A 13,982-nucleotide genomic window follows, 5' to 3' on the forward strand; every position below is an offset into this window, starting at 1 on the left:
AATTTCTTTTGTACTTAGACACTATGTTTCACTGAGCAAATGAAAACAATTTTGAATTTAGCTCAGAAGAGCTTGGCTTTTTACAGACTATTTTGTCTAACTTGTCTTGAAAGACAACAGGGCCTCCGTAGTTAAAAGGATCTTGTGATAGAAGGGGAATTGGAAAGATCCTTTAAATAAGGATGTCTCCAGTACTTCTTGCCCTGGGATGAATAGTTTTGGTTCCAAGAGGAGAAACAGGATAATGCTAGGGGAGAAAAAAATCTTCACTTCTATGACAAAGCTGGTTACAGATATCCTGAGGCTAAGGGATAGATACTGTGGATCCTTTGGGAATGTAGAATGAACAGATACCTCTATTGGTCGGAATGGTGGGTCTGATGGGGCCATATTACACCAATGATTTTTAAACAGCACTTCCCAATGACTTTAATGGTGAGGCTCTGATTGAAAAATAATCAATGGTGTTATATCACCCATGGCATTTCAAATACCATATATTACACCTTTACAACAGAGCCATGGTAATGTACTAGGACAAAATGGAGATGAAAGCGGAGTTGACTTTGAAGGTGTTTTCAGTTACTGAATCTGTTCAGGCAAGTAAGCTAGATGAAATGCTCACATAGATTTCCTTAGGCTCAGAGAACCTGCTTAACTTGTGTTACAAAAGAACAAAGATGATCAGTTTAAAGAGTAGAGCTTTGAAGAGATGATCAGTTTAAAGAGAAAACAAACTCTTCATCTTGGGCAAGGCACGTGGGATTGATTTTTGCGGATAGAATAGTTTCCCTCTTGTGTACCTGTGGCAAGAAGAAATGCAGGAAACAGAGTCAAATTCATGGCTAGGACAGGGTAGGTGACGGCAATTTTAATGAAACCTGCGGAAAAATTGACCCTTGGAGAGTAAACACAGTGGGACAGATTCACAAGCAGGAGTAGCTCCACGGAAGTCAGTGGAGATCAACTGGTGTCAATCAGTTTAAGAGATGATCCAGTGTAGGGATACTTACATCATTTTAATAGCATATTTTAACACCCTGGTGGGCCAGCTGACTTGGGGTGGTTTGCCATTAGACACAGACTCTTTCGGTTCTAGGATATATTGGTTTAGCTGTGCTCCAGATTGGTGGTGACTGGATACGCTGGCTGTTCACTAGTCTAGGCGTAGTGTGTTGGGATACTGCCGGATCTCAGTTCTGCCTCCAATGGACACATACCCACCTCGCTCACAGCCCAATTAGCACTAATTTCTACTCTGGCTGGCAGGCCTAGCGGAGATGCAGATTTAAATGATAACATTTAATTGCCTGATTTTCAATGGTGGGGCACATACTTGGCCCCCTTTTATGTGTGCACAATCTAGCATTCATGCATACCTACACACGTGCCCACACATTGGTGCAGGTGCTAGAATATGCACATACAAAAGTAATTGGGCATCGTGCCAGTGTGTGGATGTATTTGGGTATAGATGCACACAATTGCTTGCAGATGGAGGCGGGGTTTGAAAATTAGGCTTTAATGCCATGAACTTTTGGAATGTGCTGCGAAAATCTATTGTCGTATTTTGCTGCTCTCACATGAGCTTGTGCCAGTTGTGAATAAAAGTCACAGAAGTTCCTGTTTGGTATCATGAGCATTACTGCAAATCTTTGGACGTTGGACTTTGGCTGGAATGGCTGCAGATTAACAATTAAACTATCGGAGATAATGAAAATGAACGCTTTAACTCTGGTGTTTTACCGGGACTGTTGGCACTGAGTGCTAGAACTCTTCACTTTCCTATAGCTTGGGCTGTGGGACTGTACAAAGCAATGTAGATGTTCAGTCTTAGGCTGGAGCGAGCCTGATTGTCTACACTGCAATTTTAAGCCTGCAGACTGAGCCCCGCAAGCCCAAGACTGCTGATACATGCTTTGAGACTCAGTGCCCCGGGTTTTTTATTGCCGCATAGATGTACCCCTAAATGACTTACCCACTCGATGGTGGAGCAGAGAATTAAATGCAGGTCTTCTGAATCCCAGGCTAATAGCCTAACCACTGGATTGTCCTTCCTTTAGGAAAGTTTCTTTTTCCCAAGGCAGCTTTGGACCAGTGTACCCGAATCCTCCATAAGTTTTGTCTATGAAGGACTCAGTTAAAGAAATTCCTCTCTCTTAGGGCGAGGAAGTTGACCTTTCACAACTACTTCTAAAGGAAGTGGGAAGAGCTTTCTGGATCCAGAACGAATTCTTTGCTCAGGATTTTCAGGTGAGGCTGCTCTTCTACCAACTGGTGGTAGAATCTGCTTTTTATGAATACGTTTTCCATTCATCTGCACTGATAGGTTTGGATCACACCCTTTAGTATCTGTTTCTAATTTTGACACTTACCACTGAACAATGCAAATTTTGGGGATGATCCTCCTTCCGACAACAGGTGATACATTTTATCACATAAACAAGTCAGGTATTATGCATTCTTTCCCATCATTCAGCCGATGCCATCACAATCTCACCAAGGTTTTTCTTTTGGCATATTCTTAGGTCCGGTCTACACTAAAAAATTAAGTTGACCCAGCTATGTCACTCAGTGATGTGAAAAATCCACACCCTTGAGTGTCGTGGGTAAGCTGACCTGACCCCCAGTGTAGAAAGCTTAAGGTCGACAGAAGAATTCGTCCATTGACCTAGTACTGCCTCTTGAGGAGGTGGATTTCCTATGTTGATGGGAGAACTCTTCCCATCAGCGTATGTAGTGTCTATACTGAAGTCCTACAGTGACACCACCACAGCACTGCAATTGGGCTGCTGAAGCATTTCCGGTGTCAACAAGCCCTTAGTTCCTTTTAGACTATCAGAACTCTCAATGATAATTGAAAATATAATACAAACTGAATTATTACTATTTTAATTCTGTTTTCCCTTAATTCTTATTGTTATATTCAACAAGAAGCTGTAACAGTATATTGAAATAGTACTATACCCTTTGCAGTGTATTGAATAGTACTATACTCTTAAAAGTTCCTTTTAATCTTAAACTAACTTTAATTCCAGACAATGTTCCCCCTAATTTTTGACAGGCCGTGTGCGCAAAAAATGTCTTCTGTGCAAATTTTTGTGCGCGCAGTGTTTCGCCATGTGTGCGGGGTTTAGGATCTGCGTGTGCATGCACATGCGCACAGCTTAGAGGGAACAGTGATTCCAGGTGAGTTTATTTATTCCAGCCTCCAGCATGGGAAATTTGATACCCAGTTTTGTTCTACATTAGATAACTTCCAGAGTTAGCTATCAAATTAACATTCCAATACCAAACACTAAAATGCTTTTTTTCATTTCAAATTAAACATTTGTTCATTAACCAAAATTAATACAATAAACAACTTGATTATAATTAATCCTATTTTCTAATACGAAAACATAACTCCATGTAATTGTTAAAGGACACTCCCATATGTAAAAGCATGTATATGTAATTCAGCATCTCACTGATACTAAACAACTTTATTACAATTCTTAAAACAATCGTAACTAACTACAGTTAAATTTATAACTATTTTAACTTGGATATTTAGTGAAATTTAACCCACAGCACTATACTTAGAACTTCAGATATAATCATACAAAGAAATATTTGTTGTCAATTTGATTTCTCACATAACCATCACAATCTCTCTTTGGGCTACTGGTTTTTTATTTTACAAAGATGATAAAAGTTACACTTAAGCTAGTGGTTCCCAACTTGAAAATCTTGAGGACTTCACCAAAAACTTTTATATTGATTTACATCTTACCAGGAGTCTTTTAAATGATGGCTTGTACTAGTGAGTGACCCTTGGGGTTCTGCTTGTTTAGAGACAAGCAAAAGTTGTCCCCAAACCAATCTGAGGACCTGTTTTATGTCAACACCAACTTCTATCCCGCTCTTCCAACATCCTTGGTGAAGATTTAATTATGACTCTCTTAAAAGCAACTTTAGCAAATCTGCCAGAATAGTTACTTGTCTGTCTGGTAGAGATGCCTAGGTTATGGTATTCTTTTATTATCCCTATACAGTACATGAGATGTCTACAGTGGACATTTACTTTGTTGTTGTCACATATTTCATATTATACCAATTACCAATGCAATATTATGATCTTGGAAAGGTAACACTCTCTTTAGATTTGAAATGATTGGAATCTGTACAGCTTAAGAAAGGTGGAAACCAAAACAACCCCAGAGGGGTGAAACAGAGGATAAATTCTTCCCTGTGAGCTTCACAGCTGGGATAGTTTCAAGGATGAAAGAAGGCTGTCTGGCTGTCCTCCTTTCACACAATTTATTGCTCTTTCCAAAGAATAGATAAGGGTTCCAGTAGGCAGCATAAACCTGTAACTAATCACCAGAAAGGAAACAAAGCACTAATTCGTACCTCTCAAAGATCACCCAGAGGTTTTCTTGGCCTTATAAAATGTAGGTCTTTCAATTTCAACATTAAACCCTCTATCAACTATTCCTTAGTAATACGTTGCCATTTCTAAATACAAATAAATGACATCACACATGCCTCGATCAAAATTAACCCCTGACATGCCACTCCCACATTTGCTAACTGAATCAGTTAGTATGGGGGTTAGTTACCATCTACAATTAAAAAGAAAAGGAGTACTTGTGGCACCTTAGAGACTAACAAATTTATTTGAGCATAAGCTTTCGTGAGCTACAGCTCACTTCATCGGATGAAGTTGCAAGCGATGAAGTGAGCTGTAGCTCACGAAAGCTTATGCTCAACTAAATGTGTTAGTCTCTAAGGTGCCACAAGTACTCCTGTTCTTTTTGCGGATACAGACTAACACGGCTGCTACTCTGAAACCTGTCATCTACAATTAGTCTCTCATCCAAGTCTTTTTCTTTGTCCCTTATACTGGGAAATTGCATATAGGATATCACCATTTGTTTGTTAAATACTCCTTGGTGGGTTCTGCCAATGTCCATGAATATTATAGTTTGGTTCAGCAAGTGAATACTACTAAACAATAGCTTAGGGTTCCCTTTTTCTTCAGGTTTATATGAGAATAAATCCACACGTGGCCTTTTCTATCTCTTGGGTAAAGGGCTAGCTCGCTAACGCTCCTCCACCCATCCCAATCCACCAATCAGGCACAGCTCTTCCTAATCAGGGCTACGCCAGAGCAACTGCTGTTGTTACAGTGCCCAGAGTGCAGCCTCAGTTGCTGTTTCCCAGCACTCTGTCACACATCTCCCCCCTTACCTGACAGGAAGGTGTTTTCTTTCCCTCCTTACTGGAGGAGCTGCCTGGCGGGGCTCCCTTTGTCATCCTCCAGATTCTGCTTGTGGGGTCCACTCATTCTTCACCCATAGCAATCACCGCTGGCGGGAGGGTGGTCACCTCCATAGCTCGGTTTCGGCCCATAACTCTTCATGCCATGGGCGTCCTGGGGGGTTGCTCTCTCTAGTCTCCTCCTTTGTATCTGCTGGTGGCTCAAGGACTGTCCTCTGCCCCTACACTGCCACAGCCCTACAAACCTTGTGTCTGACCCCTACTGCTAATGATGACAGGGAAATACTCTTTTCCGAGCTCCTTGGACCATCCGAGAGGCAGTGTGGTCTGGTGTTCAGAGACAGCCCACTGAACTAAGCTCTGTAAAGAAAAGGAGTTAGGCACATGTGCGAGAACTTGGGGTGCTGAGAGTGCAGCAGCACCCCTTGGCTTGAAGTGGTTTTCATCATATACAGGCATAGGCGCCGACTCCGTGGATGCTCCAGGGCTGGAGCACCCGTGGAAAAAAATTAGCGGGTGCTTAGCACCCACCGACAGTCAAGCTCCCCTTCCACCCGCCTGCAGCCCCCACTGATCAACTCCTCCTCCTCCCTGCCAGCGCCTCCTGCATGCCATGGAACAGCTGTTCAGCGGTGTGCAGGAGGCGCTGGGATGGAGGGAGAGGAGTGGGGACAGGGCTCGCTCGGGGGAGGGGGTGGAAAGAGGCTGGGAAGAGGTGGGGTGGGGTGGGGCCTTGTGGGAAGGGATGGGGTGGGGGTGGGGCTGGCGGTGGAGTGGGGGCAGAAAGAGGCGGGGTGGGGGCTTGGAGGAAGGGGTGGAGTTCGGGCGGAGCCTGGGGCTGAGCAGGGTTTGCCTACCCCTAGGGAAAATTAGAAGCCAGCGCTTGTGTGTACAGGGATTACAGTTTGGTTCAGTGGCTCTCAGCACTCCCTCTATACAAATTGTTCCAGCAACCCTGGAGTTAGGGTTTGGTTTATACCATATATATTCACCATCTTCTGGACATCAGTGCCTTACAGCATACAGATATTTGCAGTGTTGTTGTTGCCGTGTTGGTTTCAGGATATGAGACAGTAATATTACCTCATCCATCATGTCTCTCGATTTATAGATATGTCATTCATGCACGAAATGGAGCCATAAACTAATCTGTGAATCCATTTCCTTAAAAAGTTCAATAGATTACCTTCAATAAACAGAGTTGACTTTGTGTTTCCTAATCCATTTACATGAATACTTTCCTGGAACTACATTTTCTGATTTAAAAACAAGTCAAGTTTAAACAAAAATAAGACACAAAGTTTGTGTTGACAAAAGTGACACAGCAGTTTAATCTCTTGAACTTTGCTGCTTGAGAAGAGGTCTTTTCAAATGCAAATAGTTTCTTCTTTCTACAGCACAAGTCCAAAGTCCAATAGCTAACCCTGAGGTGTATAGGAACCATCAGGATCAGAATGGTAAGTACTCACATGGGTTATAAGTACATTAGAAAAAAGTAAATTGAGTCCAGTCACATTCTGGGTCTGAAGAAATTGACACACTCAAAATCTGGGTTATCAAGTTCCCCACCAAGGCTCTTTTAAAAAAAATTGGTAGTTCCTTGCACATCAACTCAGCCTCAAAACTACTGGTAATGGCTCAACCAAAGGCAAGTGTTTAGGTCTGAGTTCCTTTGCCAGACCGGAAGAAGAGCTCTGTATAGCTGGAAAGCGTGTCTGTTCACCAACAGAAGTTGGTCCAATAAAGATATTATCTCACCTCTCTCTAATATGCTGGTACCAACATGGCTACAACATCACTACAGACAACTTTCTTTTCTGTAAACTTTATATTTGGAATAGTTTTCTGATCACTAATAATGGTTTTTTTAAGGGGCCTTTAACATAAGCCTATCAGAGTGCAAGGGAATTGCATCAGTTTGTTAGGTGTGAAGACCAAGTAAAGTTACAGTGACATCTAGTGACCATTAAGATTTCACCGTGGTACCAGCGGTAACAGAAGAATATATATTTGTTGCTAGAGAGCATTTTAATCACACAGTTTTCAGAATTTGATTATTAAAGTAGGTAAGAGAATGAATTAAAATGCTGATGGATGTAATAACGTGACCAACCCTATAATTTATTGAAAACAGGCTTGCAAATTCTTAAGAATGCAAAGGATGATTACAATCAGACCTGGTTAATGTGAATGCATCACAAATAACATGTTTATTCAGCCTGAAATATGAGAGAATGTGGTTAATAAAGAGTTCTCTGTGGTCAGAGAAACAACCAGATCACCTGCCCATCCCCAATAAGAGAAACTGGAGAAATTGAATGTAGCAAAGATCTGCAATTGCCCATTTATTAAATGTATCTGTATAAACAGCTAGAGCTGTACAATTTCATGTGAAGACAAATATCAGTTATAGAACAGTTTCATGGTCACTATACTGTCGGGTTGTTAAAAACAGTGATTGTGCTTTAATTCCCACAGACTGCACATCAGTTTGAAATCCCAGGCAAGAGAACACTCAGCCTGGATCTTGGGCTGGGAAGACCTGCACTAAGACACACATGGCGGGGATAAAGTCTGAACTTGGACTGTTTGGACTCATAAGACTCAGCTGTGTCCTTCTGCATTGAGCCGGGGTGCTTGCTGTCATTTTAACCCCCCAAGGGGTTCCAATAGCACCCTGTTTAAGACCCACAGTGGTGACTGAATCCTAATGCCTTCATGGGGGCTGCCACAGTCCCACTCTGCCATTCCTCATCCACCCAAACTGCTCTGATGACAATAGACGTTTCAGGTATTCAAGGAATGCAGGACTGGACTCTGCGATCATCCTCAGTAAGGAATCAGAGGGCGCTTTGTTCACTTCAGAGTGGTGTGTCTGTTATACCTACCCTGTGTCCCAGCTGGGCCATCAGCAGAAGGGCTCAAACCTGGGCATCTCTGGTTCTTTGCATAAGCCTCTACTAGAAGACCTCTCTTTGTAAGCCAATGCTGCAGCAGGCTCATCGCTCTCAGGCCAAGCCGCCGCTAGAGAGGGACAGAGCACAATGCTGAGCGGGTGGGGTTACCCTGTAAAAGAATAGTCCCCACCACCAGCAGTATGCCTGCTGCCCAGGAGCTCAGCTGCCATAGGAGGGGTCAGCATGCACCTCTTGAACCCATTCCTGAGCCTGCTGATTAGCAGGGCTGGGGATGCTGCAGAGCCAGGGGGTTGTGGCCTGGGGGATGGCGCAAATACCTTGTGCTGCTCCCAAATGACACTTTGTAGCGGACTGAAGGGAAGCTGCTGATGAGAGCTGTGGCCAGCCTTTCCCTCTGTATTGAAAGATCACTGGGAAGCAGGTTCTTTCAGGGCATGATCCAGTGCCCACTGAAATTAGTGGAAAGACCCACTAACTTCACTAGGCTCAGGGAGAGGGGAGGGATGGAAGGGGAAATGTGTGAGGAGAGGGTAGAGATCTGCCCTGAAATCAACAATGTTCTGCATGGAGGAAGCAGTTAAAGGCTGTGTTGTGGGAAATGGGTTCTTTTAGGTGTCGGACTGGCAGTGCTTACACTGAGCCTGGCTCTAGTTAGGGCTCTCAGTCCCTCACTTCCCCATAACGCCCCAAATGGGGAAATTCCTAGTGAGATTTAAAAAGCAGAAGAATGCTTAGAGTACACTGCTGTCTGATTGCTTGGGGTTTGGCTTGCTCTCCAGTAAAACACTGGGTTCTGACTCTGTAAGTACAGCAGGACCTAACCTGGACAGTTAAATCTGTTAAGTGTTGAAATCTGGAAAATTATCTTTGTCTTTACAAACATGGAGCTTCCCAGGGGTTGTCCGCCTATGTCAAGCACCCTGTTCCCTTGATGATAACATGGCTTGGACCTGAGCACAGTCACATGGAGTGAAAGACCATCCACAGATGGCAATGACAAAGAGCAAAGTATTGAGATGGGGGACAGGTTGTGCAGTGGGTTACCATAGAGATCTGTGCCTGAACTTATTTATCTGCCCAATCAGCAGTTTAGTGAAATGTTTTGTTGATATTAAATTAGGATGTTGCTGAGCACAGAGAATTAATACAAAAGAATCTAGAAATAGTTGAGACTTGGGAGGAAAATAGCAAAATGAGGTTTAGCTTAGAAAAATACATACTAATCCTTAGGTGGAAAGCAATATGAGTTATACTTAGTGATGGGGGGAATCCTACATAGCAGTAGTTATTCTTTAATTCTTATGTAGCAGTAGCATCCAGAGGCTCCAAGAAGACACAGCCCCTGCCCCAAAGAACTTACATTCTAGAAAAAAATCTACTGTAATCCACAAAGAAATGTAGCAGTGACAAAGGATAACAAATTAGACACTAAGCTACAATACAAGAATTTGGGTTTGCTGCCCAATCAGCACTAGGGTTTATGTTTGTGTTCAACAGTGCTAGAATCTTGTCATTCTTGTGACATATCAAATAGTGAAAATCTTCTCAGGTCAACTGTTCATGAACTTTCAGCCCTAAATTCCTGACCAACACTTAGCTGCCTAATTTCCTGAAAGAAGTATCATCCTCCGATATTATAATGTTATTGAAAAAAATAACTCTCCCTCTCCCCCACAACCAACCAGTGGATTTAGCCACTGAAAGAGACAAAACAGTGTGCATTTTAATGAGCAGAGTTAGAATCCTCATTATGTCAGTGCAACTAAAATTTGCTAGCTCATTACAGCTGAACTCCTCCCTCCTCTGGCTTTGGCGATCAGTTACAGAAGAAAGTGAAAGTGACGTGATGAAAGAAGGAATTTCTCTCAAGAGAAGCTGGAGAACTGTTGCGTATTCCCAACTTCACTGCATAAAGGACTGAAAACCAGGCCAGAGGGTTTACTGCCTAAGGAAGCGAGAGTGAAAACTGATACACTTGTGGTTGAACTGTTTTTACAGGTAAGACACTTTTTAAACCTAGAATCTTTGTGGCTGATTTGGTCATAAACGCGCATTCAAATCTGGCCTATGAACAAACATTGCAGGAAGTGGCTACACTGCATAAGAATTGAGAGGGAATGTTGAACCGATTTCAGATTTGACTTCTCTTGTGTCAGTGTAACAGACTTACTGGCTTATTCTCTCAATTATCAGCCTCAGCCAGAATACACATTCACATCATCTGGCTTGGTTCAGATGCCAGTGTGAAAGGTGACCCAGAAATAACCATGACAGATGGACAGATTCAGACACTTCTGATGTTATGCCTGCTTCTGATAATTGTAAGCAATAATAAATCTTATTTTGTTTTCAAAGCCAACATACTTTCAATACATTTAAAATTAGAGCAGCAACAACACAGTAAGATTTCCCTTGAAGTGGAAAAAATCATTTAAAATACTGTCTTTACTGCTACCCAAAAAGAAACAAAAGGAATTGAAGTTGGATAGCAGGGTTGATAACTCTTGTGATATTTGGTGGTTTTCTTAAAACTTTCAAAGCTGGACTCAGGTTATTACTTGACAATCTCAGATCTCATTTTTTTTTAAAAATATTTTTTCTAGCCCTCATGGTTGCTGTGAAAAACTTGAAAATGTGACCTCTAAATGCGCCAGTACCAGAACATAAAGAAAAAGAACCCAAATTTATTATTTTTTAAAATCTCATGATTTTTAAGCCAACTGTGTGCTTTTTGGGGGCCCGACATTTGAACTTTTGGGGTTGATGATACTGGGATAGCTACAATTTACATTTCTATACATTCTGAACAGCACCAGTTGGGGACATTTCTGACCCTGCCTGCATATTGTCCTAATTGGGAGCAATATTGTTTTATATTTGGGGTATTTTCCCCATTTCTTTCATATGATGGGGTTTTTGTGGGTTTTTCAGTACTGCACACTGATAACTTTATCCAGATTGAATACTTCTTATATCCTTAGTGTAGTAAGTTTAAAATACACAAATCATGTAAACCAAGGAGGAAGTGCTACCTAGAGAGCAGAGCAATGGGACTTTTATCCCATGGGTTTAGGATGCCTTTTTCTTAAGGCACAGGAGGTACCTGAGAATGTTTGAGGCCTCTCGGATCAATCATGTGCGCTCTGACCAGTCATTCTGAATCTGATCCTCAGAGTAGGCTGATGTTTGGTGGTTTTAACTCTTTGGTCCTCTGGGTATAACTGTCAGCCTATTCGTCCATATCAAAATCCCTGCTTCCTTCCCAAAGAGCCACCTATCCCCTGGATTTTCTCCACCAGGTCCTGGCTTCCCTCCTGCATTGCTTACTGTGAGCTGTGATCTTGAGTAGCGATCTCTGCCCAACCAGGACATTACATTCTGGGAACAGCCAGCTAGCCTGCGCACCTTGATTTGATCTTCAGCTGCTGCTGGCTGGCTCGTCTTTCATTCCCCCAGCAATGGGAAGGAGAACCTGGTCTCATTGCTGGCCACACTGCCCTTTGTACACTGAAGTCTGGGAGTCCCCAGAGTGTGTTGAATTGATGGGTGGTGCATTCCCTAATCCCAGTGCATTTTGGGCTCCCTCTCAGGCCCGAGAGTTTCTAAAAGGCAGTGTGGCAGGAACAACGGTGCAGATGGAGAGGGTCAGGTCCTGCTGCTGTCAGGTAAAGGGGTTGTAGATCTACTTGACCATCCTTGACAATTGACTTCCAGGCACAGGGCCTGCTGGTTGCCTCTGAAGATTGTGGGAAGGAACAGTGAGTAGGGAGAATAAGGGCAACCTATCTTCCCTGTTGTATCTCACATTATGTTGTGGGAGGGGAAAAGCCTGTTGTGGATATGATGCTCTGTCACAGTCATTGATTTCCTTCTTTTGGAAAGTGAGTGTCTTCTTCCTGCTCTGAACACCTCACTTAGACCAGTGAGGCACAAAGCTGGGGAGCTAAGCCACCAGGAATGGTGGTGAGTAAGAGGCAGAAAACGAGCCCCTCCCATTCACTCCTGCTAAGGAGAGGAGAATGGAGATGCCAGACTCACTGAAAGCCCACAGCACCAGGAGTGCTAATCTGCTTCTAGCTCCTGTCAGCACTAAGAGCAGAAGACAGTGGGATAGGTGCCCTCTGCCAACCAGCATGAATAACACAGGAAATATTTAACCAAGCCGTGCCTAGAAGACTGGCCCTGCAGTTAAAGAACTGGATTGGGGTTTAGGAGTCCTGGGTGTGGTTTCTGGCTCCCACTATGACTTTGAGTACATCCTTTAAACACAGATCCTCTAACTCTCCCTGAGGTAGGCACCTAAATATCTTTGATAATCTGGGCCACAGTTGTCTCCCTGACTCAATACCCCACCTGAAAAATGGGAACAATACCACTTCCTTTGTCTGACTGGTCTATTTAGATTGTAAGCTCTTCTGGACAGGAAGTACCTCTTAAAACATGTATGTAGAGTGCCTAGCACACCTGGAGCCACTAGGCACAATGGTAAAACAAGCAAACTCATCTCCTTCTCTTCTGCAAGGGGTTTACTCATTTTAAATAGGGTGTAAAGAGGTTCTGCTCCTATGACGGATGGTGACACTCATCCAAGCATTTCAGACACATACTATTGTTCTTTTACTCACCGTACAGGTAACATGAACATCACGGAATATTTCACCAGAATTTCTTATCATGGCTCCTACAAAAACCTGGATTTCGAGACCTTGACTGCAATATTCCAGCACCACATCAGGGCTGTTCCTTTTGAAAACCTCAGCATCCACTGCGGTGAAACCATCGAGTTAGACTTAGAACCAGTTTATGACAAAATAGTGAGGAAGAAACGCGGTGGCTGGTGCATGGAAAACAACCATCTTTTATCTTGGGTTCTGAAAACGCTGGGATATGACACCACCATTATAGGAGCAAAAGTTTACAGCCCAGAAGAAAATGCATATAATGATCATATTAATCACCTTCTGCTAAAGGTGGTCCTGGATGGGAAAGCCTATATAGTGGACGGCGGCTTTGGAATGGTCTATCAAATGTGGCAGCCAATGGAACTGATTTCTGGGAAAGACCAGCCCCAGGTTCCCGGCATCTTTCGCTTCATGGAAGACAATGGGATCTGGTACTTTGAGAAAATCAAAAGGAAGCAATATAATCCCAACCAAAGCTTCTCTAATTCCAGTAATCTGGGAAAAAATGCATGTAGGAAAGTTTACCTGTTTACCCTTGAGCCACGAGAGATAGAAGATTTCAGGCCCCAGAGTGTGTATCTCCAGACATCTCCAGATTCCCTGTTTGTAACAAAGTCCATCTGTAGCCTCCAGACCACTGATGGCCTTTGGGCTTTAGTTGGGTGGAAACTCACCAAGGTAAAATACAATTACAAGGAGAACATGGATCTGATGGAATCCACAACACTTACAGATGAGGAGGTGGAAAAAACACTGAAAGACAAATTCAGAGTAATGCTAGATCATAAACTCACCCCAGTTAACAGCAGCAGATTGTCTATGTTTTAATTTATTGGCCAGAATATAATTACATACAGCAACAAAGAGAATCTCTTTCCCAGCATTCAATTATTGAAAAAAATGAAGGACTAGGCTGTCACTTTCTGCCTAGCATAGAACAAGGGCTGGCACGGAGCAGTGCTACCCCAGCAAAGAAATTGTGACTCTTGGAGCTACAATTTCTTCCCTGCTTCTCCCCTGGCTTCAGCTGGTAAATTATGTCTTCCAGGCTTATGCCAGTAGCAGAGTACTTTCCACTCTGTTGGGCTCCACTGCACTGGCTGGTGCATAGGGTGGG

The 13,982-nt window shown here is 43.0% G+C and overlaps 1 protein-coding gene across 1 annotated transcript; it reads left to right on the forward strand.

Moving 5' to 3' along the window:
* The first annotated feature begins 1,990 nt into the window (after window positions 1–1,990).
* Window positions 1,991–13,764, forward strand: LOC141996644 (arylamine N-acetyltransferase, pineal gland isozyme NAT-3-like). Its single transcript, XM_074968835.1, has 3 exons — window positions 1,991–2,253; window positions 9,970–10,181; window positions 12,816–13,764. The coding sequence occupies exon 3, from the start codon at window positions 12,821–12,823 to the stop codon at window positions 13,691–13,693; it is 873 nt and encodes a 290-aa protein (XP_074824936.1). The 5' UTR covers window positions 1,991–2,253; window positions 9,970–10,181; window positions 12,816–12,820; the 3' UTR covers window positions 13,694–13,764.
* The last annotated feature ends 218 nt before the right edge of the window (window positions 13,765–13,982 follow it).

Source organism: Natator depressus, chromosome 12 (genome assembly GCF_965152275.1).
Source record: "Natator depressus isolate rNatDep1 chromosome 12, rNatDep2.hap1, whole genome shotgun sequence".
NCBI lineage: Eukaryota > Metazoa > Chordata > Testudines > Cheloniidae > Natator > Natator depressus.

Excerpts from the sequence above, each read along its gene's own strand:
- LOC141996644 (XM_074968835.1), top strand. The coding sequence starts at position 12,821 with ATGAACATCACGGAATATTTCACCAGAATTTCTTATCATGGCTCCTAC.